General features: G+C 44.9%; 1 protein-coding gene across 1 annotated transcript in view; it reads left to right on the top strand.

Annotated features, from left to right (window-relative positions):
• Positions 1–1140: 1140 nt before the first annotated feature.
• Positions 1141–26702, top strand: part of mdga1 (MAM domain containing glycosylphosphatidylinositol anchor 1) — a gene marked incomplete at its 3' end in the record, with an annotated part of 179722 nt that continues 154160 nt past the window's right edge. Inside the window, exons 1-2 of the mRNA XM_079288631.1 lie at positions 1141–1261; positions 2552–2641. Of these exons, the coding sequence (XP_079144757.1) occupies positions 2575–2641 (67 nt within the window). The 5' untranslated portion in view covers positions 1141–1261; positions 2552–2574. The remainder of the gene's footprint in view (positions 1262–2551; positions 2642–26702) is intronic.

The following is a 26702-nucleotide window of genomic DNA, read 5'->3' as shown; positions in this document are numbered from 1 at the left end:
CACACCCACACACACACGCACACACAGTACATGTATACGCCCACGTGCAAGGGTGGCAATGCGATAAAACACGCCCCCCTGTGGCCACGTTGAGAAGTAAAAGCCCACTGGCACAATGAGTGGAGAAGAGGGGAGGGGGGTCAGTCGATGCGGGTGTAGGCGCCTATTTGTGAGTGTGTATGTGTGTGTGTGTGTGTGTGTGTGAGAGAAAGACAATGTGTGTTGAGGGGGGGGGGGGAGTCTATTTTTACTGTCATAAATAATTGGTCCACGGGGAGGGGTGAGTGTTAAGGGCTCCTCCATTAGGCAGAAAAACCTTCGGAGCGCCTGTCACTTCTAATTGGCACCGACTATTGGTGGCACCGCAGCTGGCGAACTTCACCAAAAACGTCGATAACAGAGGAACACACAAAAACCACGGCTGCCCCCTCGGCTCTTAAACGCATCCTGTGGCACCCAACAGGTTCGAAAACCTTTTGCAGCGTGAATGGGAGACCGGGAAGGGACACAATAAGAGCGAGGGGAGCGATGTTGCTCTTTTGACAACCTGTTCAGTGTGGAGCTGTGAGGCTTGAGCGCATCTATGTGGAAGCCTCTGTCCTCCCTCCCCTCTCTCCATCCCTCTCTCTCCCTCCCTCCTCAGACAGGGGCGGTCGTTCTCAGTCTGCGCACATATTCCACTTGGCCAGCATCACTTGGACTCCACAGACACAGCGCTGATTGAAAGAGCGGAGGGGAGCTCCTTTTCAGAGCGCACGACTGTGTTAGAAGGGCTTCACTAGACTCCGGTCAGAGGCAGAGAGCGAGAGAGACAGACAGAAAGAAAAGCCATTTCAACCACGCCTTTAAAAGTAAATAACCCACAAAAAAAGGAGACAGGGTTATAGGATTTTTGCCAAACTAGCCTTGCTTGAGTTTTTCAAAGGGAAAGTGTTTTTTTGGGAAGAGGGACTCTCTTGGGGAAACCGATCAGCGGTAAGATTCCTCTGCCCGCTTCTCTCCGTGCGTAAAATAAAAGTTTAGCACATCAAGGAGATCATTTGAGAGGTCTGGGAGCTCAGACAACTCTCCATTACACTTCCCGGGAATTGTAAAGCTCACACCGGACGCCCGCTGGAGGAGGATATATAACTTTTGGTGGAAAGATACGAAGGCGGGTCGGTCTAACGGAGAGCCGAGGAATCCTCTTCGCTTAGACGGGAGGAGTGCGCGCGGCGCCGGGTAGCAGATTGACCCAAAAGGACGGCACCTCTGAGACAAGGTAGAGCCGCGGCAGGGATCACAAGCCTGCGCGGAGACCACATGATTTCTTTTTGTCAGGGTTACATGTTTGATGTATTGACTTTGCATCATGTCTGTGCATTTTTAAGAATACAATGTGCACATATTTGTGAACATCTTAAATGAGGCAGTAGGCTGTTATGATTTAACTCTGTTCTACATCAGGATCAAAGCTTTGCTCTGATAACACTTTTTATGCCTCACCGGTGATATTCAAATTCTTTGTCTTCATACTCGCCTTTCTTAAATTTGCATAATTTATTTTTACGCAGGCAGTATAGCGATCTACTCGACTACATGTCAGTGTACGCAAGTCTCATTCAGCGCATCCTGACATTAAAGCGGGGTATTAACTCATATGCATCTTATCATAAAACTTTCCGTCACTGCGCGCTGTAATGCAACCTGTCAATGCAGCCGGCTCAGTCATTAGACAAACGCGAGGGACAGCCGTCGGAGGGAATCCTCGTGTTCGGTCTCACAAGAGGGTCCGCTAGCCCCTGACTCCACTTGCGGTTCATCCTTTTTTTCTTCAGCTTTTCCAACAGGTTCTATATTGTTCTGAGAAACACTATTTCAAGACGGAACTACAAATTCGAGGATAAACAACAACAAAAAAGTGTTGTTCTTTGCTATGGAAGTGGACCCATCACCCTCTTGCTGCTGCAGAAACATTGTTGGAATTGTTCTAGCCTATTGATCTGAAGCAAAGACGGTGTGTGTGGGTGTTTGGGGGGTCTAACGTTCATGACCCCACTTGTTGTAGCTAATCCTCCATGAATAGACCGATCCCTATAGGCTAGTACCCTGTCATGACAACACCTACCACCCCACCCAGGCTTCATGAGGAGGATGTTTAGTTACGCCTAACAATCCTGTCAATCTCCACTTCTCTCACACACTCAGCCCTGCTTGTACATTTTGTATAATCCATGATTTGTGATTGTATTACCCGTCCTTTAAGTCGAACAAAACGATGTAGGCTGTGCTGCCGGGAGCCAAATTGCTCTGTGATATTATTTTCACGGCTTAAGGGGTTGAAGGAGACGTCGTTGAACATGAAAAAGCAATTGAAAATACCTGTTCTTCCTTTTTGATAACAATCACTCAGCTGTCGCCTCTTGTTTGCCACAGCTGCATCTGCAGGCTGTTCGCCTTCAGCCTCTGTTTTCACCTCTTAATTCACCATGCTTTATTGCCATGAGTGTAACAAAGACATAGGCCTATTGCCAACGTGTCACGTCTCTCTCTGTGTCCCCCTCTTTCTTAGGTTATGACGGAACTGAGCTGAACATGGAGCTTTTCTGGATTTTGTTATTTTCTAGTGTCTATCCTCCTGCCTGGGGCCAAGGAGTTTACGGTAAGAACTTGATATTTACAAATGTATTCCTATTACTCCATCAATGTATTCGTTATTAGTGCAGGCTGACTGAGCTCCATTGCAGCAGCGATGCTAATTTGTCCAATTATTAGCCCATAACCTTAATTAAGAGCCGCTCCGCGCCCCATGTCAGGCGCTTCAGTACAATGCGCTAATAGGAGGCAGTGTAATAACTGACGTTTAAAGTACTGCGAGAATGGCTTCAGGGAGATCGACAGCAAATTCATTTGAAAGGGAGACATTGCTTCTTAACAGTCACAGGACAGGAGGCGGCTGGGAAAATATCCAGCAATGTAGCGGTGGGGAAACCCACCTACTGTAAATCCAATCTAATTCCATCTTTAGGCTGATATTCATTTTCATGGCAAAAATCCACATTAGCCTCACAGACTTGTGCTTTATCACACAAAGTACCATCAAACTTTAAATTATCAAGGTTTATGGTTATTACTGAATGGTTATAATTGGCTATTTTTTTAACTTCCCACCATATTTTCCCATTTGTACTGCACCCACAGACATACAGACAACAGGAGGATGAAACGTGGCCCCCCCTTTGTCAGGTTAAACAGGACAGTCACGCTGTGCTTTTGAGGACGAAGCGGAGATTTGTTCCCTCTTAAGACTCCCCCCTCTCGCTGTACTACAGAGGCTCAGTTTCTTCAGCTACGGGCCAGATAGGCAAACACACAAACTGTCAGCTGATCTGTCAGCTTTAATACTGATTTTGATGTTTGAAGGCATGTGGCAGCCATTGAAAGCAAGGTCTGTTTAGTAGCATGGAGTGCTGTTGTCATAAGCAATCCCGCAGCCTGCTGTCACACTGAGGAATGCTGTCATTTGCTGTAGTAGACCCATGTCAAAGTCCTTGCTAACTGACTTCTCTGCAATTATTTTTTTTTACCACCAGTTGGAGCATTATGCCAATGCCTTAATACACAATACTGAAGATATTTTCAAAATATGTAATTTTTTTCGATTTGTCAAATAATAAAACATGGCTTTACAATGAAAGAGGATGCAACTGAGTTTTAGTGGCATCACATGTACTTCATATCACTTATTTTACCTGCTCCTGTACCCGCTTTGATAAAGCCATGCATTACCATCAATCTTTTTTGCTGCTTTCAAAAATATTTCCAGCATATTAGTAAAAGTAAAAACAAAAAAAAATGCTTTTAGTTATTTTCAGTGCCAGCAATCATTTTGTAGGAGTATGTCTTCATTTTTTCAATCAGTTGTCTCCTCGTGGGGTGACTTTTCTGATCTAGTTACGCTGCCCTACAGAAGGCTCACATCTCCAGTTTGCCCTGGTGCATTCTTGTCCTCATTTATTTTTGTTCACAATAACTGTATGAAACAGTTTGGTCTTCTCCACAGGGTAAACTGATTGTCATCAATTTGTGCATCCGTGCCTCATGGGCCTCATGGGCACAAATAAGCAGTGGGTCGAAGCAGAAAGGTATGCAGTCAGTGCCAATGGTAGAGGCTGCAATGGTATTTTGTTTTTCCCAGTGTAGAGGGTTATCCGTCTTATGTACAACAGAAACCTTTCAGTCTCTGCTGAGGGACATAAAAAAAAGTGCCCAAGCTTTGTGGGAATTGCGCTGGCCAGCAGTATGCGGGCCCCGATTCCCAGGTAGCTTGTGCGGTGGTGTTGCTCAGCTGCACGCACCTGCGCAACACCTCTTTCACGTATAGGTAAAACATCATCATTAAAAAGAGTCATTCAGAAAGAACAAATATCTTCACAATTTTGCACAGTTTGCAGCGAAGAACACGAGTATAGGGAAGCTCGGGAAGAGAGCCAACAAGTTTGGCTCGCTGTGTATATGCAGATATGCATAAAATGGTTTCCCTCGCTCTGGAATTGTTTAGCACTTGCTCCGGCAGACAGATGCGACTCGTTGTCCGTCGGGAGCCGAACGGTGTAAGCGTGCCTGATTGATGTCAGCGCTTTGGAAGGCTGTGAGCTTCATTTACTGTAGCCTTCTCTGGGGTGTGTTTGGATGCGTGCGCTTCTGTCAGCTCACGCCTGAGAGTCTGTTGCGTGCAGGTGTCCGTGCTCGTGAGTGCGAATGTGAGTTTGCGTGCCAAATGCAGTGTGTGAGCCCACAAACCTGTCTGCGTGCATGTGCGAGTGGGACGTGTTTGTGCAGCAGACACACTTTTCTTCCCACTGCAACAGTTTGCTGGCTCAGCAGGGACTTGTGGATCAGTCATCGTTTCTCTTGCAGCAGTGTAGTATTGATTGTGCTTCTGTGGATTTTGATAGGCTGTCAAAAAGCCTGTAACACCTGTCCCTCAAATAGGAATTGGACAGACAAGTGCACCAAGGAAACACGATGCGTCATTACAGGAAAAGCTGCAGAGCATTATGTTTCTTTCACATTAAGCACATTTATTAAGATCATTTTATGGTATGCACTTTTCACTGGTGTCCTCTCCTCTCCTACAGTTTTTATTCGGGATAAGCTTTTCACATGCATCTCCACACTCCGATGACAAACACCCCTGCATACATATACATCAAGTTTAATTTAATCTGCATGTACTGTAATGCCGGGCATTACAAGCATGATGTGGCATCCGCATGCGGCGACTCTCAATACTCAAGGATTAGGGGAGGTTCAGAAAATGTCAAGACCGCCTCGCAGGATGTGTCTCATCATCTAAAGGCCTCAACAGTTACGGCATCAATTCAGACAAAGTGTACCAGAAAAAGTGTTTCTCCATCTTTGTGGCGCTACATCACACTCAGCGAGGCAACAGAGTTCACAGGGACACCAAATTATTGATTGCTCGACAAAGTCACACGAAGCCATTAGCTTGTGCTGTAGATGGAATCCAGGCTGCATTAGCCCGCAATATGATGCTTCATTATGCGCTTGTTAACAGGAAATTTAATGAACTTAAATCAATGATTTTGCTTCCCAGTTTTTTTTTGTTGATTTGAGCAAGGCCCTTGCAGCAAGCAGGAGAGTTGAGGCCTTGCCACTAGCCATAGAACAAAGCACTACAAGAGAAGCGGAAAGTGAAAAAGTTGAATATGCCAACATTGCGCACAAATTTAACATCAATTTGAAGATGTTGCCCAAGGACGAATGAAGGGCTTGAACATATTGCTAGTTTTTTTATTTGCTGTCTCTGTGTGTGTGTGTGTGTGTGTGTGTGTGTGTGTGTGTGTGTGTGTGTGTGTGTGTCTGTGAAGACGAGCACCCAACATCTGAGCATAATGCGTAATGTGGCGCTTTACTTGCTACTGTACGGTAGCTCGCCGTGGCACATGGGTTGAAAGCCGGTGACCTAGAAAGAGATCATTCCAGGTTTAACTGGCCTGGCGACTGGCTCCCCTGTGACTCTAGCTCTTCCTCTCCCCACATCAGCACTTTTTGTTTGCGTCTCTCTCTTTTATGTCTCTTGCTGCTGAGTTTATTTTGGATGCTGAATATTGTCCTTTTCTAATAAGCATCCATAATTTATTGGTGGCTCTGAGGCAATGGAGGAGGAGAGGCGAGACGGTGATAGAAAGAGACTGAAGCATTAAGCTAGAGATGGTGATAATCTCTATGCCTCCCACAATCTCACACCTACTATCCTCCTCCTACTCTTTACCTCTTTGCTTTATTTCTGTTCACTGCACTCAGAGGTGCGCTCGCACACACACACACACACACACACACACACACACACACACACACACACACACACACACACACACACACACACACACACACACACACACACACACACACACAGATACAGATTGCGAGAGCTATTCTTTGCACAGAACAGACAGAAGATAATGGGTCGGCAGAGCTGACGTTGCCATGTGTCTTTATTGTTTGTAGTGTATATCAGAACGTTGAGCGTGTTTGATGTAAACCTCTTTACCCATTAGACGGGAGTGGTGGTATCTGCCTGCTCCCTCTCTTCGTCCATCGCCCCCCTCTCTCTCTCTCTCTCTCTCTCTCTCTCTCTCTCTCTCTCTCTCTTTGTGTCTGTGTCCTCTCATCTCTGTCAGTCCCTCTGATCCCACACCTCCTGCTGAACATTTTAGTGCACACGGCGCTTTAATTGTCTCGTCTTGCTCCCATTTTTTTCCTCACGTTAACTCGGTCCATTTTGTAGCAGTGTAGCCCTTGCTGCCTTAATATTAAAAAGGTCATGCCTTGAGAACATTCACATACACAATCCACTGTGTAGCCTCTTTGTTTTTATGCTTACTCAGCTCATTCTTTGCCACTTTTTTGCCCTTGATTCTTTCATTCCCTCCTCTCCTCTTCCCACACTACCCTCCTTTCCTTTCTAGTTCCCTGCTTTTCTGTATGGGTGACTGGATATTAGAGCCTGTCAACATTTCTATTAACCTACAGGTCAGCAGCAGAGCCATAGGCCCATGGCCAAAGTGATGTGTTGACTGTGGTTTACACTAGCCTTGCTACCTGGGGCTAAAGGATAAGAGTGCTAAGACAATGCCTTGGGAGGTCTGATTTATCACCCTGCTTCCCACCAGTTGCACTGTGAGCCCCGGTTGGGCACAAAGCAGCAGGTAGAGGTGGGCAGTCCGGTACACTGGGTCCCAGAATGAGGTGAGATAGTGATATATCTCCTGAAAGAAAGCAGAGTCTGGCAAGTAATGTGGCGTAATATATCTGTATATGTATGGGATAACACCTAGTGTAAGCTGTCTGCCTGCATTTCTTTAATAAATAAGTAAATAGTTAATGTGGTGGGCAGGGGTTGGCTCCTTTCAACAGACATGACACATAAGATGATTTTTTTTCCAACCAACAGTTGATTTCACTTCTCTGCTCAAAGAGAGTAAAGAGTGAGAGATGTGGAGAGTATCGCTGATCGAACTAATGGCTCGAGCTTGAGTCGTTCAATGTACTCTGCATTGAGTGTGTACTCATAAATACAGATTGACAGACTGATGTGATTTTACTGTCTATACTCCCTGAAGATATTACTGCTTTTTCCAAGTTAGGAGAAGAAATCACAGAGAGAAGTTTGATGAGGAGTGAAATGTTGAGAATCACTGCAGGCTCCAGCAGCATGCATCTGTACTGAAGTGTCGGCAGAATTATTCAAATTTTTTTGCTCACAAATCATCACGTAACCCTCCTTTCTATCTGTTCATTTCCTTTCTTTGTATTCCACTCTCTCGGATGATTATATTCTGCAGATCACATCCATGCTCAATCACACAATGTGCACATGCACATTCAGACATGCACGTGCACAAACATCTCTCACAGCATTTACCTTTCGCTGAACTCATAGATTATTGCCTCACTCTCACCCACTCTCATCCCTCTGTACCGGGATGTTAGTCAGTTTTACACACACACACACACACACCCACACACACACACACACGGGCCTACTCACACACTTCTTTGGATGAGAGTGGTCCAGAGTGTTAACAGGACGACGTGGGTGCCCTGTGAGTAGGACAAACTGTCAGTAAGACTTCATTTTTCATGGCTCCGTGCGGGCGCCAGCTGTGGCCAGAGGCATTATGTCTCACCAACGTGATATCTAAGGAACACCCTGTAGGAATGTCTTCAAATCTGGCACAGACGTCCAAGAAAGGATGAACTGTTAGATTTGATTTTTGAGGTTCAAAGGTCAAGGGCACTGTGACCTCACCTCCATCCCATTCCCATGCACATGATATCTCTGGAAAACCTCGAGCATTTATTTTATTTTTATTTTATTTGGCACAAACGTCCACTTTGACTCCAGGTTGAACTGATTCGATTTTGGTGGCCAAATGTCACTGTGACCTCACAAAGCACGTTATCAGTGACTCAGTATTTTCATGCTGATTATGACACAAATGTCAATTCATCTAAAATGATGTAGTGATGACATTTTAGACAGACGTGGATGTAAACCACAGCACGACTGGTTGGCGGAGGCATGCAACCCCAATGCGCTCATTTCAGTGTACCATACTCCTGTCACTCTGTCAGACATTATCAAGCTTCAAGCGCTGACTGGCTCATGGACATATGTGTGTCTGTGCACACAATTTATGAATGCAGGGCAATTTGATGTGTTTTATATCCTGCAGTCAGGGCTACATGTTATTGTATGTATGGGGCCATATCCCTGTGTCTTGAGAGTGAACACATAAGGTTCATTGTGTGTGTGTGTGTCTGTGTGTGTGTGCGTGTGTTTCTGTACAGGGTGTAGCTCCACAAAGTGACTATTCCCCCGCCCTCGTTGCACACTTTTACCACTGCGTCGTCGTCGTTGCAACTGACCTCTGCCACTAGCTTCGTTGTAAGGCTTCGTGGCTCCAGCCGCAAAGCTTCTGTAATGGCCGTCCGCAGGTTTTCCAAACTGTTTTGATCCGTTGCGGTCCATTCCCACTTCTTGTGGGCATCTTCTGGCTTTTCTTTTCGTAGTTTTACATACAGTGGTCTTGCATACTTCTGGTAGCTAGGGACATGGTCCCTAACGTAGTTGCAGAGTCCCAGCACCTTCTGTAGTTCGTTCAGCGAGGTTGGCGGGTCGATCTGCTCCACTTTTTCCCGGAATCCGTCTGAGAGTCCCAGGTCATTGGAGACCTGGAACCCCAGGTAGTTCACTTGGAATCGTCCAAATTGGCATTTTTTCAGATTCAATTTCAAGCCTGCCGCTGTTAGTCGTTCTGTGACTTTTCTCAATTTTTGCAGATGTTCTTCTTCGGTGTCATCTGCAATGAATACATCATCGATGTAGATTGTTGTCTCTAGGCCGTCAAGTATGTCCATTACGGCTGACTGGAAAACATTCGGAGAGTTTTTGTAGCCTTGCGGTAGCCGTTCCCAGACGTACGCTTTACCTTTGTGGGTGAACGCTGTCTTGCCTTGGGAGGCTTTGGCTAGCCTCAACGAGAAAAATCCGTTTGCCAGATCTATGCAGGATTTGTACCTCTTTAGTCTTAGTGTTTTCAGCGTCCCTTGGGGGTTGATCAGGCTGGCTCGGTTGGCGACAGTCCTGCGGTTGAGGGCCTTGAAGTTGATAACAGGTCTCCATCCTCCTCCCGATGACTCAGGCTTTTTGACTGCCTGTATTGGGCTGTTTGTGATGGGATTTGGCTCCTCGCGCACCACTCCTAGTTCGCTGAGCTCCGTGACTATCAGGTCCATTTCTGCAACTGCCCCTGGATTCAGGGGGTATTGGCGGACGGGCGGGTGTACACCCCCTTCTATGGTGTGGGTGTACTTCGCACCCATGTCTCCACAGTCATTTTTGAATCTAGCCACTCCGGCTTTGGAAAGTATGTCTTCTAGCGTTTCTTTTCCCTCCGGGGAAAGGTTGCTGTCGTCGATTTGTTGCTTGGTCACTTCTGGAATGTTCACGGGTTTGTACCACTCCGGTGATAACGATCCCATCTGGATTAGTTTTGCCCCTAGGATTCTGAGTCGCTGTTGTACTGGGGTTCGATTTCCTGGGCTGCTATGCAGCTCTTTTAGGTCTGTTATTGTCATTAAATTGTAGGGTCCTAGAGCCCATACAACTCTTTTCCAGACGCCAAACGGAATCTTTTTGATGGTTCCGTCAGCTAGTTGAACAGTCAGGTGTCCTTTTGTTTCAAGGCATTTGCGGGTCATCGACACTTCGGCACCAGTATCTACCTGATAGGGGATTCCATCCACGTCGGTGTATATGTCGTCCCCCACCCAATAGGCATGATCCACTGTGACCCGCGCCCGCTTAGCCATTACTTTCTCTGCCCTTCGCTCCCAGCTTCCATGCGGGAGACACGAAGGGCCTGTTTCTGCTCTGTTGTCAGCTTGTTGTAATCCTCGGGAGAGAGAAAACTGCTTTTGTTGGCTGGTGGGGGCCGTGGCCCCTCCTGTTGTTGATCCGGCGGGGTCCTGTGATAAACGCCCTGCCTCTGGACTCCTTCTTGCCTCTGAGCACCCTGCTCCCTTTGGTTGCCTTGCGGACCCCTCTGGGCTCCTGGCTCTCGCTGGTAGCCTTGGTAGCCTTGTGGACCCCTCTGGAATCCGGGCTCACGCTGGTAGCCTTGGTAGCCTTGCGGACCCCTCTGGAATCCTCCTGGCTGCCTTCTTGGTGTCTGTGAAGGGCCGGGTCCCTCGGTGGGCCTCGCGTTGTCATACGAGGGCCTGGGAGCCGGCGGCTTCGGCTGGTTTCCTTTCTCTCTTTTCTCCTCCAAGTGTTTTTTCTTCAAATCCCACTTTCTTACTGTTTCTTGGATTTGTTCTGTGGTACTTTTGTTGATGTTTAGGGTCACGAAATCGATGTCATTCATTAGGCCCCTTGTCAGCTTCCTAAGGGCTTGCACACTTCTGTCTGGCGGAATCGCCTGTCGCAAGGCGTACCACGCCTGGGTGAGAGTTTGCCCTTTTTCTAAGCTTTTTCTTGCTTTGTCGATGTGTGACTCCTTGTCTTCGCAGTCTTCCAGCACTAATCTTCGGTAATGCTGTTCCGCGGTTTCTTCGGGACCCATCGGTTGGTCCGTCACATGGGCCAGCCACAATCTTTTCGCCTCATCGTTTGTGGAGCTGGCTTTTACCATAAGCCATTTCTGCGTCAGGTATTCTTGCACTGATTCTTTTGGGTCTCGGTTGGCCACCATCGCCTTGATCTTTTTGAACTCACCAAAGCTCTGGCCGGAAGCCTGCATCTTTGTTATGCTGTCATTTTCTTCAGCGGGGGTGAGGCAGCTGCTTCGTGCGAGGCCCTGACCTTGAGGTGGCTGTTCGTCTTCGCTGTCCGAGATGTCTTGCCTCAGCGCTTTTTCTTCCTCCGTTGCCAGCTTGTAGGCTGCTTTCTTCAGGCGTCGCAACATGACGTCGTACACGATTGCCACAAAGCCCGTGCGAAAGTTACCCGTCAGCTCCACGGCTTTTGCGAGGGAGCCGTAGGTCGGGGTCATCAGAAAATTCGCCCATTCTCCTTTTGTTGCGTAGACCAGTGTTCCTTTCATTCCCTCGAGGTCGTGCATCCATATTTCTGGAACATCATAACTTGTTTGATCGACCTCTGGAACATAGGCTTTTCTCCCGTCTTTGGTGGTCATGGGCCCGTATTGGTCGTCCCTGGCGAGTCTCTGCGAAGCCGTGTACACTGAAAGAAGGGGCAGTGCATTCTTCTTGCCTTTTCTGCTCCCCCTTTTTAGGTCTGTCAGTCCTCCCGGAGGCTCGTACTCGATTGAAGTCAGGCTTGGCACCGTGTCTTCTTCGTCTGAACTTACAGCTGCGGTTTCTTCCTCCTTCTCTCTCTCTGGTTCTGCGGACAGTGAGGCCGGCTGAGTTGGTTCTGGTGTTTTCCCTGGAGTTCTGGGACTTTCCCTGAGCCTTTCAGGATTTAGGAACCTTAGGACGGATTCATCTCCTCCTCCTCCTGCGTAGTGCATTCTCTGCAGGCCGGTGGACTCTGCTGGGCTGGTGATCCCACGCGGTGACCTGTTTGGCACGGGGGTTTCCACCTCTGTCTGCACCGCTACTGTCCGGGGAGAGGGGATTGGAGTTTCTTTATTCTTTGGAGGTTTCTCCTGGCTTGAGCTGACTTGTGGACGTCGCTCTTCTCGTCTCGAGGGACCGGGTGTCGATTCCTGGTAGCCCCTCGGTTCTGACGCTTCTTTCTTTAATCCTGCTGATGACGGGAGCCGGGGCAGAACTGCTTTCACCGCTGGGGCGTTTTCGTCCTCGTATTTTGGCTGTCCTGCCCTCCAGTTGTTTGGCCCCTCTGTTCTGTAGAGGGGTCTCAGTATTTTCTCTTTTCTCTCGTGGTATTGGGCCGCCGAGGTGACTATCACCAATTCCTGGATATTGCTCCAACCGTGGGGAGCTTTCGTCAGGAGGCGCATAATCCTCATTGCCGCTTCTTCTGCTACCTCCCAGGGTAGGTTGCCGGACCTGGCCCCGTCGTTACATATAACGACTCTTTTGAAGGACAACTCGCTTGCTCGGGTGACACCTTTTTCTAATGCCTCTTCTATGTTGTCCCGATAGGCGGCCTGTTCTTCGCCATCCTCATATCCTTCGATCGGTACGTGTAGCACCGCAAAATGGCTTGATGTTCCGCCGCTCGTAACCACCACCGATGGCTGGTTCTGTCTATATTCCTGGAGGCGCCCCTCAAGTTCTTCTTGGTAGGGTTTGCCTGCCTCGTTTACCAGTCTCTTTCTGAACCGGGAGATATGAGGCTTTAGATGCGAGTTGGTTAAGACAACCAGTCCATGGCTGTCTATGTCCCAAGGCTCTCCGTAGTGGTTATATGCGGTTAACCCTGTCTGGTTCGCATATTTTTTGGTCCCTTCGGGCATCTTTTTCAATTTTGGAAGATACTCTTCCGGGCTCGGGGAGCGAACGTGTCTTGTCTTAGCCCGAGCTTTCTTGGACCGCCCCTGCACTGGGTCCTTGTACTCCTTCAGGACCTGTCTTACTGCAGCGGGAGTCCCGGATTTCATGGAGGGCGGGAGCAGTTGGTACTCAGCACCTGAGTCTTCTCTCACTTCGTCCCCCTCCGAGATGTCCCCGTCCTCGCTGCTGTCCTGGTCGTCCCCTTTGTCGGACTCCGAGGACTCCTCTGACTGGGAGACCACGGAGACCTCGGTCCCGTTGGTGCTGATCCGATCATCGCTGGTAACCTCGTTGTAACTTGGTTGTTCGGCTATGTATGCCGCTATTGCTTCTCGCTCTTTTTTATGTTCTTTGTAGCGGGAGGTGGCTTTTACCATCTGCTTTATAGTCACTGCCCCCGCTCCGATTTCTGCGGCCAGCATCTTTACGACTGAGTCGTAGTCTTTTGACGGGCTGATTATGGTGACTATTTTTCCTTTAATCGTCTCCATTACTACTAGCCACCAATGTAGCCACTCTCCCACCTTCTGTTTGGTATTCGGGGGTGCTTCACACCCTACCACTGCCACCAGCAGTCCTGACTCATGGGTGAGGGAAGCAAGATAACCCCCCTGTTCTTTGCACCGATCTACTTTTTCTCCCAGCTTTGCTCTTTCTTCTTCGCGGTGCAGTTCGAGTAGGTGTTGTTGGACAGAAACGTCCCATGTGGCCCATCCTCTACCTCGCAGGATGACCTGATGTCGGATGTTGCTTCTGCCTTCTGGATCCGGTGTCGGTTCTCCCGATGTTCCTCCGCGTGCTCCAGCGCTGCCCGTCTGCTGGTCCGTGCTGTCGTCTGCTGCCTGGTCCGGGGTCGATGGCTCTGGCACGTCCTGCGGAGCCGTCGTCGTCGTCTGCGGGCTGCCTTCGTTGCCATCGGGTCCCTCGGGCGATGTTTCCATCTTGGACTTTGTCTTTGTCTTTGTTGTCTCGAGTTGCCTTCCTCCCAAAGCCTCTCGTCGCGCGTTGAGGAAGGGATGGGATCAGGCTCTGGTCCCTCTACAGGTCGGGCGAGTCTGGTCGATGCTCCCCGTCGCCTGCGGATTCTCCTGTGTTGGCTTGTAAATACCACACACAGCTTCGATTCGTGGATGTCTCGCAATCGGACTTCTTCGAGGCTTGGGCAGCTTTGCTTTCTACCCCAACGCCTCACCTCAGGTCTTTTCGTACACGAACGACAGCCTCTCTCGGCTGCCGGGGTTCTTCTCTTGGACTCAACGTACTCCTTTTCCGTCGAGCCCCACGTAATGGGCGCCACGTGTTAGATCCTGGGGTACTTCTGGCCCGATACGGGGCTACTTACTGACTCAGCTCTCTATTAAAAGATTGTCGAGCTGGTGTTCTGGCGAGGGAACTCGCCTGGCTCCGCTAACTGCCGTTACTCCCGACGTCTACCCTGCTTCCTCCGGTCAGAGCGCGCTCGGCCGAGAGACCAGTCCTGGCCCCGGGCGCTCCCACCAGTCGCGTCGGTTATGGCAGCTTCCCTCTTATGGATCCGTGCTCTTGGTAAATGCCAGGTTAGGTTTTAACGGCTAGGATTAATTCTTTCTAAAACCGTAAGGGATTGTTAAGTGGATTCGGTCTCTAGGATAACCTTTCAGAACTCAGTTGTTAGACATACAATGGCTTTAACTTTTTACCGCCACGAGGAACTTTTTACTACTTGAGCAAATGAATGCACTTGAGAAATTTACTTTAAATGCAGATTAGATATTTATTGCAGGTTATATTTGGTTAGTTTGCAAGGGTTAAAGCTACAGCTCACATAAAATGTCACTACACTCGATTCGTTACGTTAATTTTCTTCTCTGATTAGACTCATTAGTTTTAGTTGCCGAGACGGCTCGGTTGGAGCTGGATGTTCAATGGTGCGATGAAAAGGTTCTTTTGGAGTTGTTAGGAGCGAGGGTCTGGCCAGACCCTCGGTCCTCCTGCTCTGCAACGGAGTCCGTTAACAGTCCTCAAAACTCAGTACAAAGTCTTTCTCGGGCTGCTGCGTCTTCTCCGTTGTCCAGATGTTGAGAATCGAGCAGTGGGGAGAGGAAAACCTCCGTCTTTGAATCTTATTGTCCACGAACAGCGGTCTTCTTTCCGTGAACAGAGACGAAGTCCTCAATACATCAGTTGCAATCGTCCGTATCTTCTCATCTGGTGCATTTGGACAGCACTCGTGTTGAAATCCCCCTTTGCTGCCTGCAAACGTCTCCTTATATTCCTCATTCGGGCTTAATCAGCCCCCCTTGTTCAATACATGAGCTCATCCCCCCTCCCTCTGGAGAGGGCGTTGGGTTCTTGAACATGTCCATACAAGTCCAGGCTTCCTGCCTCTGACTCATCTCTTGCAACATTCTTCTCCTAACTCCACCCACAACATCTGCTTCTGATTTTGCAAAGTCATTGTGACTATTACTTTTATCGCAAGTCATTCTGACTTTACATTTCTATCTTAGCTCCAGTTGCACAGAACATTTGTTAAACACTTATTACAATAGTTAAATCACTCTATGCATTTTAAACCTTCGTTACATATTGATTAAACATTTCGTTATATAATTCATACACTTTATCTTTTGATTACACTTTATTCTGAGTATATGCTTTGTGCTCTTACATCCTGATTCTCCCTTGAATGTGCTCACATGTTACCGAGGCAGCTCTGAGGGGTCAACTCTTCTTGACACAGTGTACCATACTCCTGTCACTCTGTCAGACATTATCAAGCTTCAAGCGCTGACTGGCTCATGGACATATGTGTGTCTGTGCACACAATTTATGAATGCAGGGCAATTTGATGTGTTTTATATCCTGCAGTCAGGGCTACATGTTATTGTATGTATGGGGCCATATCCCTGTGTCTTGAGAGTGAACACATAAGGTTCATTGTGTGTGTGTGTGTCTGTGTGTGTGTGCGTGTGTTTCTGTGTGTGCGTTTGCTTGCATGGACATGAGAGGGAGGGAACATTTGGCATGTAACTTATTGATAAAGACGACAGGACGGTTGTGAACAGCGGTGAGAACATGGCTTACATCAGAGACCGTCTGTCTCCTCCTGCACTTCTCTCACTCTGTCACTCTTTCTTCTTCACTGCCTTCTCTTTCACCCTCTTGTCCTTTGTCAGCACTTCTGTCTTTAAAAGCGTTCTTTTTAACAAACTTTTTATTTGAATGTAATTTCATTTTGAAATTCTGAAACTTGTGAGGGTATGTATTGAACATAACTTCAAAGCCGCTGTGTTGGATTTTAGATGTGATAAGAGCATCTTTCAAATTATTCGGATGGAGTTTCTGTTGGTGGACTCGTGAAAATAAGTGCAGTTTATATTTCAGTATTACATTTGCTGTCTGCCAAAGTGTCGTTTATTATTACTTCCACAGGTCTCACAGTGGCTTTAAATATTCCTTTGATACATGTTTTAAGACAAAAAGTTAAATTGCCTTTTAAATAATTCTTAGAATTACACCTACTCGTCCTACCTCATCGAATCCATCCTCAGTGTATGTGCACTGAAGGCTTCATGTTTTCACAGCACACTCTTCTCATACGTTGCATATTGGACCACGATTGGCTTCCAAACTAGTTGTGGTGTCACAAAATCATACTTGTTGTGCTTTTAAAGACATTATGGTGAGAACAGAAACAGAATTACATATACATACATACATACGTACAAGTAATACAATCAAACTCTGCACATGCATCCTTCAGTACAGTGAAGATGCAAAACATTTGACCACTTTTTACATCAGTCTAGCGAACATGTGTCCTTAATTGTACAAACCCTTATTTCCTTGAAAGCTGGTTAGAATACGCTACTTAAGGGTTAATGGGATTTTATTTGGTTATCTTTCATTTTTTTTTGCCAGCCCATATCTGTGTGCATCGGTACACTGTGCCAGTCTTTGCAGTAGGTGTAAATCTGCACAGGGAGCTTTAAAATATCATTGTTGACTCACACTGAGCAAATGGTGGGGTTTCACAGTGTGCATAATGCTAAGCATGCAGCAGCCATTCTCGCCGCCTGTCGCTCCTTCCGCACAGGCATGTACTGATCTGTCTCTTCATAGAAAACCTGCACACATGTGCCTCTGACTGCCTGGGAAAACCTTATCATACAGATATGCTCAGACTTAAAGAGTGCCAGGGAGCACACACGCTCTACTCAGAACACACTTTGCGAGGCTGCTCCGCCCACATATGCTTGGCCTCTCCCTGTGGTGTGCTCTGAAAACCCCCGAACAACATCAAAACAACCACAATTGCTGGAGTTGGTCGTGTTCAACTAAACCTTCTGACAGCAGGAAGTGATCAACACTGGAAATCTATCTTCTGCTCCTACACACGTCTGGCCTCAATAATTCAGCGATGCGTGCTGCTTGGAGATCTCGCCCTCTCTCTCTCTCTCTCTCTCTCTCTCTAGTTCTCGTTCTCACTATTAAATCTGCTCTCCCTCAGCAACAAACTACCCTACCCCCCCGCCTCTAGAAACTGTTCTGGCACTTTAAATGTTTGAAATTTTAGCTTGCTGCTCTCACACGTTCCTGTCTTTCTCCATGCATCTCGGCTGGCTCAGAGGAGATCAGGTATAATCTGTCGGATGTGTTAAAGTCCCCGTGTTGTCAGTGTAGCAATTTACCTGCCACAAGCCGGCCATTCTGATGCGTCTCCTCCTCCTCCTGCCTCATTCTTGACTTTACCCATCTACTAAACTTTTACCTGTCAAGAAAGATGTTCCTGTCATCCTCTTGCTCCTTCTTCTCTCCTCTCTCTGATCTTCTTTTCCTTCCCAGCCGTCCATATAGCTACCCTTGACATGTCAAAATGGGATAGAATGCACCCTTTCTGTACTTTACATCCCTCATTCCATCCTAATTCTCTCCCTTCATCCAAGCCCTTTCAACAGATACATTCCTGACACTCACTTTCCTTCCTCGCGTCCCTCCCCCATCTCTCCTCACCATAAGTTCCCTTTCTTTACACCCAGCACCTCTCTCCTCCAAAGCCCTGTCATCTTCTCGCTATCATCCTGCGATTCAGTGGCAAGCATCCACCCACCTCTCCACTTACTGCATATAGGACATAGCGCACACTGTCATTGAAAGCTGAAGACAGGCTTTGGGAAGCAGGGTGGAGGGCTGACACCGAGGAGCAAGCAGGCAAGCCAGGGCTAGCAGCCACCTCAGGAAATGAGAGCAGAGGGAGAGGTGCATCATGAGGAAAGGTGCGTTGATTTGGTTGAAGATAAGTGACACAAACAGGAGACTGAAATGTAACAATTGTTTTCATTGTGAATTAAATTAAATGCTTGTTATATTAGACAAAGAGAAGTGATGTTTTAACCATGGCTGGAATTTGACAGTTACAGAAGAATCTGAATAAATTGACTGTATTTCTATGCAAACCTCGCTGCCCAGCTCACACACAGATCCTATAGCTGAGTGTGGATGACACCTTCCATGACTGACGCACCCCCACTGCTCTTCAAAACAAGTTCAAACACCTCCTCATCCACATCACCTATCATGTTCCAAATGAGTGCATTTGTTTAAACCACATGTTATTTTATAATATAAGCTCTAGAAAATCAAACACTGCTCTCCCGGTTATCAGACTAAGCTGAGGTGCTTGAACTATTGACGATCAAAAGCATCAGAACACTCAAATCTGTGTAAAAGTCTTTTTTTATAGAACACGCTTTCAATCACAGACCTTCTTCAAGGCAAGAACAGGTAGCCAGTGAATGTAGCAGTGCAAACATGTCAAGGAACATCACTTGATCAGACCTAATGCAGAACACTTGTGTTGGTAAATCATCGAGGGAATTATACTCCCATAGCTATGATGGACTACGAGTCAAAAACACAGGGTCTATAATACGGAGACAGTCAAGAAACACTGATCAGCACATTGAATGTACGGAATACACAATGTATACAACAAGATAGAAGAAGCATAGATACATGCTATATAAACATCAGGTTTCAAAGCATATGAAATGTATTGTAGTTTATTCAGGAAAACACTGATGTCGAAATCCTCATTAAGACCCAGTGGTTGCAATACTCTTAAAGAGTGGATCACAAACAGCTCTCGCTGAGAGAGCTCATCATTTAAAGGACTACAGGAGCTTGCTTCATAAAAAAAACATCTTTTTGCAGTGATCTGTGGATGCTTTTCTTTTCATACCATTTGCTTTATAAAACTGCATATTGTTACAACAATGTCTGCAGATAGATCCTGGATCTTTTTGCTACATTTATATTCCTTCTACTACCACTTGAAGTGGAAAGAGCTAGACATGTAACCATTCAATCATTACTGATAACAATCTTCGACTTCTCTTTTCACTTGCCCAAAGTATTTTTTGTGCAATTGGAACGACACTGATTTTACACATCAAAATGTGTCTGCAGGTCTTGTAGAGTCCTACTGCTTGAATGAAAACAAGTGGCTCTATGTGGCTCTAGGACGGCCGCGTCACTTGAGGGAACGTCGGTTGGGGCTGTAGACTACAAGTTTGAAAATGAAAAAAAATACAAATTCCAGTGGGTGTTATCTTCTCTGTAGTTATAAAGAAGTGAGCTCATACCAGACCTCTGCAGCTCGCTCCTCATCTTTCGCTTGAGGCTACATTAGCCACTACTGTAATACGACATGGAGCTCTGGCTGTAGTTGGAGCAGTTGCATTGTAATGTAGGCGGCAGGTTAATGCATGGAATAAAAAATACGATATCTCTGGTTCTGTGGCATCGATTTTGATACTTAAATAACAAGACAACTGTCGATCATGATTCCAACAATGTTACAAGAGTGCAATGCTAAACCTGTGCTCGAACGCGTTACAGAAAGTCTGTGAGTGGTGCGCGATGCAGTTGATCTATTGCAGCTGGTAGTTGGTAATCATATTTGTAAGTTTATTTCTTACCGGCTTAAGTACGGTTACAATCTCTTCTTGAACTTCCTTGGGCAAAAGTACTATACCCCTGGCTGGGAATCAATACTGTAGTTAATTGTCGTTTAGTTTAATGAAGTATTTTCTTATCAAAATCTCATGAGATGGAGACGATTCAAGTATTCATCTGTAAAAATGTGAAAAGGACTTTTCACTGGAGCAAGATTGTGGAAGCAAGATCAGTGAGGACAGGGGGAAAAAACACATAAGAGCTCGTTTTTCCTGGTGCATGTATGAAAATAACATTACGAACTCAATCAGCATAATGCCTGTGGCTTAATATCCCACATAGAAAATAATTTCACATATTCTATATGAGGAAGTGCTGTTAAGCAAGATAATGTATCAGGTAAATTACACACTTTTCAGAGAAACCAGAGAGACACTCTGCAATATTCTGATTGGTCAGCTGATAATGCAATAATGCAGACAGAAGCCACTGTAGCTTACTTTAAGATAAAACACTGAAACTGATTCATTTCTAGATCATTTGAAATCCTCAAATGTTATGCATGTGAAACCAAATTGACATGATAACTGTGTTTCTCTGAAATTCATCACCTTATTGATTTATCAACAAGAACATATTTTCACTTCAGGCATCATATCATCCAGGCGATGCTGATGAATTGGACATTAAATGAAATGACTTGGATCTGGCACGTGGCAGATTGCAAAAGGTTCGTATTAAAAAAGAGACACAGCGAGAGTGACATTGAAAAGGGCAGGGCCAGATATAGAGCAGCTAAAAGACGAAAGGCTTCCCTAGAGATAGAGAGCTCGACCAACATGCGGCTCAGACAGCGAGAAAATAAACCGAGAGAATGAGTCGGCGTGAGAGAGAGAGAGAGAGAGAGAGACACTAAGTGGGAACTAAACTTTCGTCGTTTTTTGCCAGGTACAAGAGACTTCAATCAAATAGTTGACAATGGAATTAAGTTTCCATTCCTGTACCTTCAGCTGAGTTTGTTGGACTCATCCATTTTCTTTGCTTCAAATTCGTCATCAAACAGGAAAGATTTCATAAAAAAAAACTCTGAAACTGTTATTTCAGCTTGACTTTCCACTAGGGATGCAACTAACATTTAATTTAATTATTCCAATTAATTCAGTCCATGAAATGTCTAACATTAATAAAAAAAATTAAAAATAATAATAAGTGCACTTCATGCGTCAAATGTCTTGTTTTGTTCGACCAACAGTCCAAAAACAAAATATATTAATATCAACAAGTGATTCATTTTCAGTCATTCAACTAATGAGTGAATCCACTAATAATTTCAGCTCTTACTTCTATCATAAAACTGAGGATATTTCTATTTGTTAAGTAGTTATCTAATTATTTCCAAGCATAAGCAGCTGATATACAGGGCAGGGTTCATAAATGGTACCAATGACACCTTATGAAACAACAGATAAACACACAACAGCAACAGTAAAACTACACTATATATCTTGAGTTGGTAGTATTTCTTCCCTGAATCACACCACGTCGGGCCCATGGCTATCTGATTCTGAATGGCATTGCTCCGCCCAAACAAGCCAAGCTTAAGGATTAAACAATCGAATAAAGTGCTTCCAACAAACACACGCAAACACACCACTGTGGATCTAAAAGAGCTGGCAGAGTTGGAGGCAGAGACGTCTGACAGTGCATAGTAGTGAGGTATTGATGAGAAGCAGAGGGAAAAGGTGATAGGTGAGTGATAAGTGCTTCCTTTCTGCTGCGTTGGCTTTAATCAGAGTCTTACCATCCTCACCTCTTCCCTTTTCCCTTTCTGCACTTTCTCATGTTCCTGCGCTCTCATTTCGTCTCTTACTCTTTCTCACCTTTTGGGAGACACACATGCGACCAGAAAAGAGCTGACTCGTGTTCTTTCTCTTTTCTACTTTTTCCACATCATGATTACTCACAATGGGCATTCTTCTCGGCTGTGTTTCGTCTTTTACACTCTATGTCTCTATTCAAAGTCCTGTTTTTAATCTTTCTTCCTCGCCCTCTCTATTCTCACCTGCAGCACCCTGCAATGCAAACACAACCTGTTCTGAGGGGAAGTGAATTATTGAAGCTGCTGCTGCCATTCCCTCTATGCGGAAGTGGGCCGCAGAGGAAGGAAGTAGGGAACGGAGGGAGGAATGAGGGTGGATGAAAGAAATGGAGAGTATAGATTTGCAAAGACAAAGGCAGGAGGGGCTCAGTGTGCGAAGCATCGGAGAAGTATAGTTTTGTTGACATCGTCTCTGTGGTGTGTAGAACTGTCTTAACAGTGGGACAGAACAGTGTAGTATGTAACTAACACATGAAACTATTTTAAAAATGAAACATAAGAAAGGTACGCAATGGGGAAGTTTAAAGCGGCTCATTATACAGGCCCACATATATATTTCTGCTAACTTTACTTGAAAAAGGAGTTTCCTGTACTCATTACACATTAAACAGTTTCTGCCTGTCTGTTATTCTGACATTGTAGAACTGTATTTTTCTGTCTATGTCCTCCTCCTCTCCTTCTCTCTGTTGTACGTATACCCTCTCTATCTATGTCTTTAACTCATGCCAATTTGGAACATTTTCCCTCAGTGTATCAGACAGAATGTTGTTGTTGTTGTTGTTGATGTTGGCATCTTGCAAACTGGATTGGATATGCCTTATAAATATCTGCACTGGGAAAAATAAGTCCACTTAGTTGATCCTATTTCTGCTTTTAAGCCTGTTAAGCATTAGTGACAGTTACGTTTCAATCAGTCTCACAAAAAAACGAATTAAGATGAAATTGGTGGATAGAAACACCACGAAAAATGTAAAATGTCAAGGATCTGTATAATAATGGAGTTGCCATGTCATTGTCCAACTGTCACACCCCATGCACGACAATAAAATCAGAAACAAAAGAGATACCTCGAAGTTGAAAAGAAAAGAAAGAATAAGAGCAACTGCCGCACCACTCATTCCCGCTCGTGAGGTTTGCTGCTTTGAGCATGCGGTAAACTGAATGCGACTCAGATGATGTATCAACTCCTCGTCTCTCATCTGGATTATGGTGGCCGGTTAGCAAGGACTCAATAGGATTTTTGAAAAGTGAGGCCTTTGCACACAAAGCAATGGGAGAACACTGGCTGTATTGGTTGTCAGTGCACTTTCTTACCTGGAAATCGTTCTTACGTGATCCAGAATTAGTGAATCTGGTGCTTGTCCTGACAGTTTACTTTATATTATGAGGCTACTTAGACCCAGATCTTATTCATACAGGATGTGGAATGGATATGTACACAAAGTGTATTCCTTTATGTGTTTTAACAGCCTCGTCAATGGGGAGCTACCGACATGAACAATGGGTTGGGGTACACCAAAGAGCAGAGCTATGCATGCAGCTCATACATTTCCAGCATTCGTTGCATCATTCACTCCATTTTCTCTTTGGATAGTCCAGTTACAATAAAACAAGCAACTGGTAGTTACACTGAACACAACTGTTTATGTGTGAGATAATGGACAGCATAAAGGTAATCACATCATAAAACGTTCTTATTAGAACATTGAAAAAGATGGTTGTTGCGTCAGCTGATGGAGCACAACACAACCTGACATCACAACGTGTCGCTCATTGCGACACGGCAGCTTAAATGAGACGTTTGGGTTTAACATACCAACTATAATTTAATAATCAGACCTTAAGTATGCTTAGTATACAGTATCAGTGTTTTGTGAGGTTTTGTCCCATCTGATGCAATTCGATTTTATATTTTCCCCCATGCCAAGATATAACGAATATTATCAATGTTAAAGATTCTACCACAGAACTGAAGTTGAGCTTCCATGTGCTTGCTGTGGATGAAGAGAGGCTGTCCAAACGCTGTCCAAAGCTTCCTGGCACAACAGACTCACAGGCACTAACAAATCACGATGTGCAGCTGTATTATTCAAAAAGCATAAATAAATCATGATATGGGGCAAAAAAGAAAAATCAAACAAATAAAAAAAAATACTTGACTGAACACTGCAGGAATACAAAGTCATCATTTGTATATGAATTAATCACGAGTTGTTGCCTTGAATTGTTGAGGAAAACGTAACGGACAAAAGTCTCGATGAATTGAAGTAAATGGGGACCGCTTTTAACAAAGGCAAAAGCCATATCAGCTTTTTCTCACAAACTCATGCAGTAATACAAGTCCCACTTATCCAGTTAAATGCTGAAGAATGACCAAACACATGCATCCTTGCTTAAACCTTACACTGTTAAATACAACCACGGACGGACGAGTAGCACGCCTGCGCAACCGCGAAACTGTTTGCGAAACTGTTTTATATACGAGGGTTTTAGCAAAGATACGCAGTTTGTGAAGCAGTGAGCTTACGACTGGATAGATGAGACTTGAATTATACTGCACAAGTTCTTTGAGAGTTTGTAAACAGTTACTTTGATATAGTTGTTGCCGTTGTTAAGCACAGCCCCCCAGCAACGCTTATCTTCGATTTTGGATTCTTCGTTCACGGTGGAGGCATGTGAGAAAAGCTTTGCTTAAAGAATTCAAGTTAACATGGTGTGAGTAATTGATACACAAAATGGTCCTTTTGTGGGTAAAGTATTCCTTTAATATCATATTCAAACAGCAATAAAATCAATTAGAGCAGAATGAAATGTGAGAGGAATTTAAGACATTATGTTGACGGGTTTACATAAAAACGTTACATTTTCCATGCTCTATGTAATGGTTTATTGAAAAGCCTGACCACAATGAGAATACTTTACCCATAGGAGATATGAACGCTGTAATTGGTAAGCGGGGGATTTCATGCACTTTCAGCTTCCTTTAAGATCCCCACTTCTCTAATTGCTGCTTTTTGTTTGGCAGTGAATGCTTTGAATCCATGCCCAAGAAAATATGTTTTTTATTGGTGCCAAATTGAATTAAAAATTGTTGATGCAATATGAATGCGCTTCGCAACGGTATCGGCTCCCTGCCAGAGTGCTGATGAATGTACTTTGAAGCCGATACTACCCGTTCAGATGTTTGTGAGCAAACCCCGGGTTCACTTTTAGTTGTAGCTGTTGTCCTTGAGCTCGACGAGTGGTTTTAATTGAAGTCTTTTATTAACGCGAATAAAGACAGTCATTTTAAGGTTTGTCGTAGGGGGGATAGAACATGTGTATCCAATGAATCTATTTATTTGTCATTCTTTACATGTAAATCCTCCTCTTACATCTTAGATACTCCTTAATTGTAGCACTTTCAGTTCACCCTGCTGAAGTGTCCTGAAATCCAGTTTTTTTTAACAGTCACTGTAGCAAAACATAATCTATGACTCGAAGCAAACATCTCCCACAGAGGTCAGTATTACATGATGCTGTCAGATTATTGTTACCATGCCAATCATAGAGGAGTCAGGGACTGTTGTCAGTTTGTAGCTGTGTTTGAAGTGTTTACATCTCTTTGACACTCTTTTATCACATTCCTTGGTGTGTGTGTGTGTGTGTGGCATCAGTTGACAAAGCAAGCATATTGTTGAGAGTGTGTGTTTATGTACATGTGTGTATACTTTACACCTCTTCTTGTTCCCTCTCTTTTGCCTTCCTTCTACACCTCTTATCTCCCTGTTTCCGCCTGCTGTAATTAGAGTTGTAATCAATGATCAGACGCCTTCCATCACTGGTTAATATCTGATCTTGCTTTAATGAATCATGTCCATATTAAAAATGTAACTTGCTCACCACCTACTGTAGCTTCGTACCGTATATATATATATATATATATATATATATATATATATATATATATATATATATATATATATATATATATATATATATATATATATATATATGTATTCCTTCTGTGTAATTTGTGCAGCTTTGTGCTCTTGCATTTAGACCTGATTATGCATACTCACAGCCGCACACTTGGCACAAACAGAAACACACATGCGCATGAATGCACTGTATGTTTTCCCCGTCTTCTCTCGGGGTGGGTGAATCATCTCTCTTGACCTCATTACAAATGCTGAGTGATCGATATGATTGTTCATTTGAGCTCGGCTGTAAATGGGAACAGACTTCACTACATTTTGAACTCTTGGGATGAAGAGTAGGTCATAGGGCCTAGAGGGGAAATGAAGCCACTTGTGTGGTTGTGGTTTGGGGCTTTAACTTCAGGATTTAATGATGGAGCCCACACACCACACCTCTTTGATTCAGTAATAGCAGTGTGATATAAAGCAGGGGTTCTTAACCTTTTTGACCTCGGGGCCCAACTTTTCAAGTCCAAAGTGTCCCGGGGCCCATTCAAATATTAACACTATTAGTTTAATTAACTAATTGATCTCACTCTTGGTTTGATTTGTATTCAATAACTATATTGTTACCTGTTCAACTCGACCCCTATTTTGGAGCAAAACTGCCTAAAATGACATACCTAAATTAAAATGGCTGTAGCTTCTGAACCACTGACTATATGCATCAAAAGTGTCAGAACACCTGTAGGTCATACAGAAACAGAGCAGTGGGCCTTTGGAGTCAGTAAAAATTGAAGATTTTTGTCCACATAAAATAAAAAAGAATCTTTCAGGATAAATAACTGCTTGTGGCTGTATATGTACAGGTAAAGGACAGTATAGGGCTGCAACTACACTATCAGTGAACAACTGCCTCTAATTTGAAGAAGATTGGACAAAGTATGACCATTCTACAGAGTTTCTTCATGAAGAGATCCAGGCGGAGCTCT

This window comes from Melanostigma gelatinosum (genome assembly GCF_949748355.1).
Source record: "Melanostigma gelatinosum genome assembly, chromosome: 2".
Classification (NCBI taxonomy): Eukaryota; Metazoa; Chordata; class Actinopteri; order Perciformes; family Zoarcidae; genus Melanostigma; species Melanostigma gelatinosum.
The sequence above is the reverse complement of the archived record's forward strand: the minus strand, read 5'-3'. Positions and strand labels throughout refer to the sequence as shown.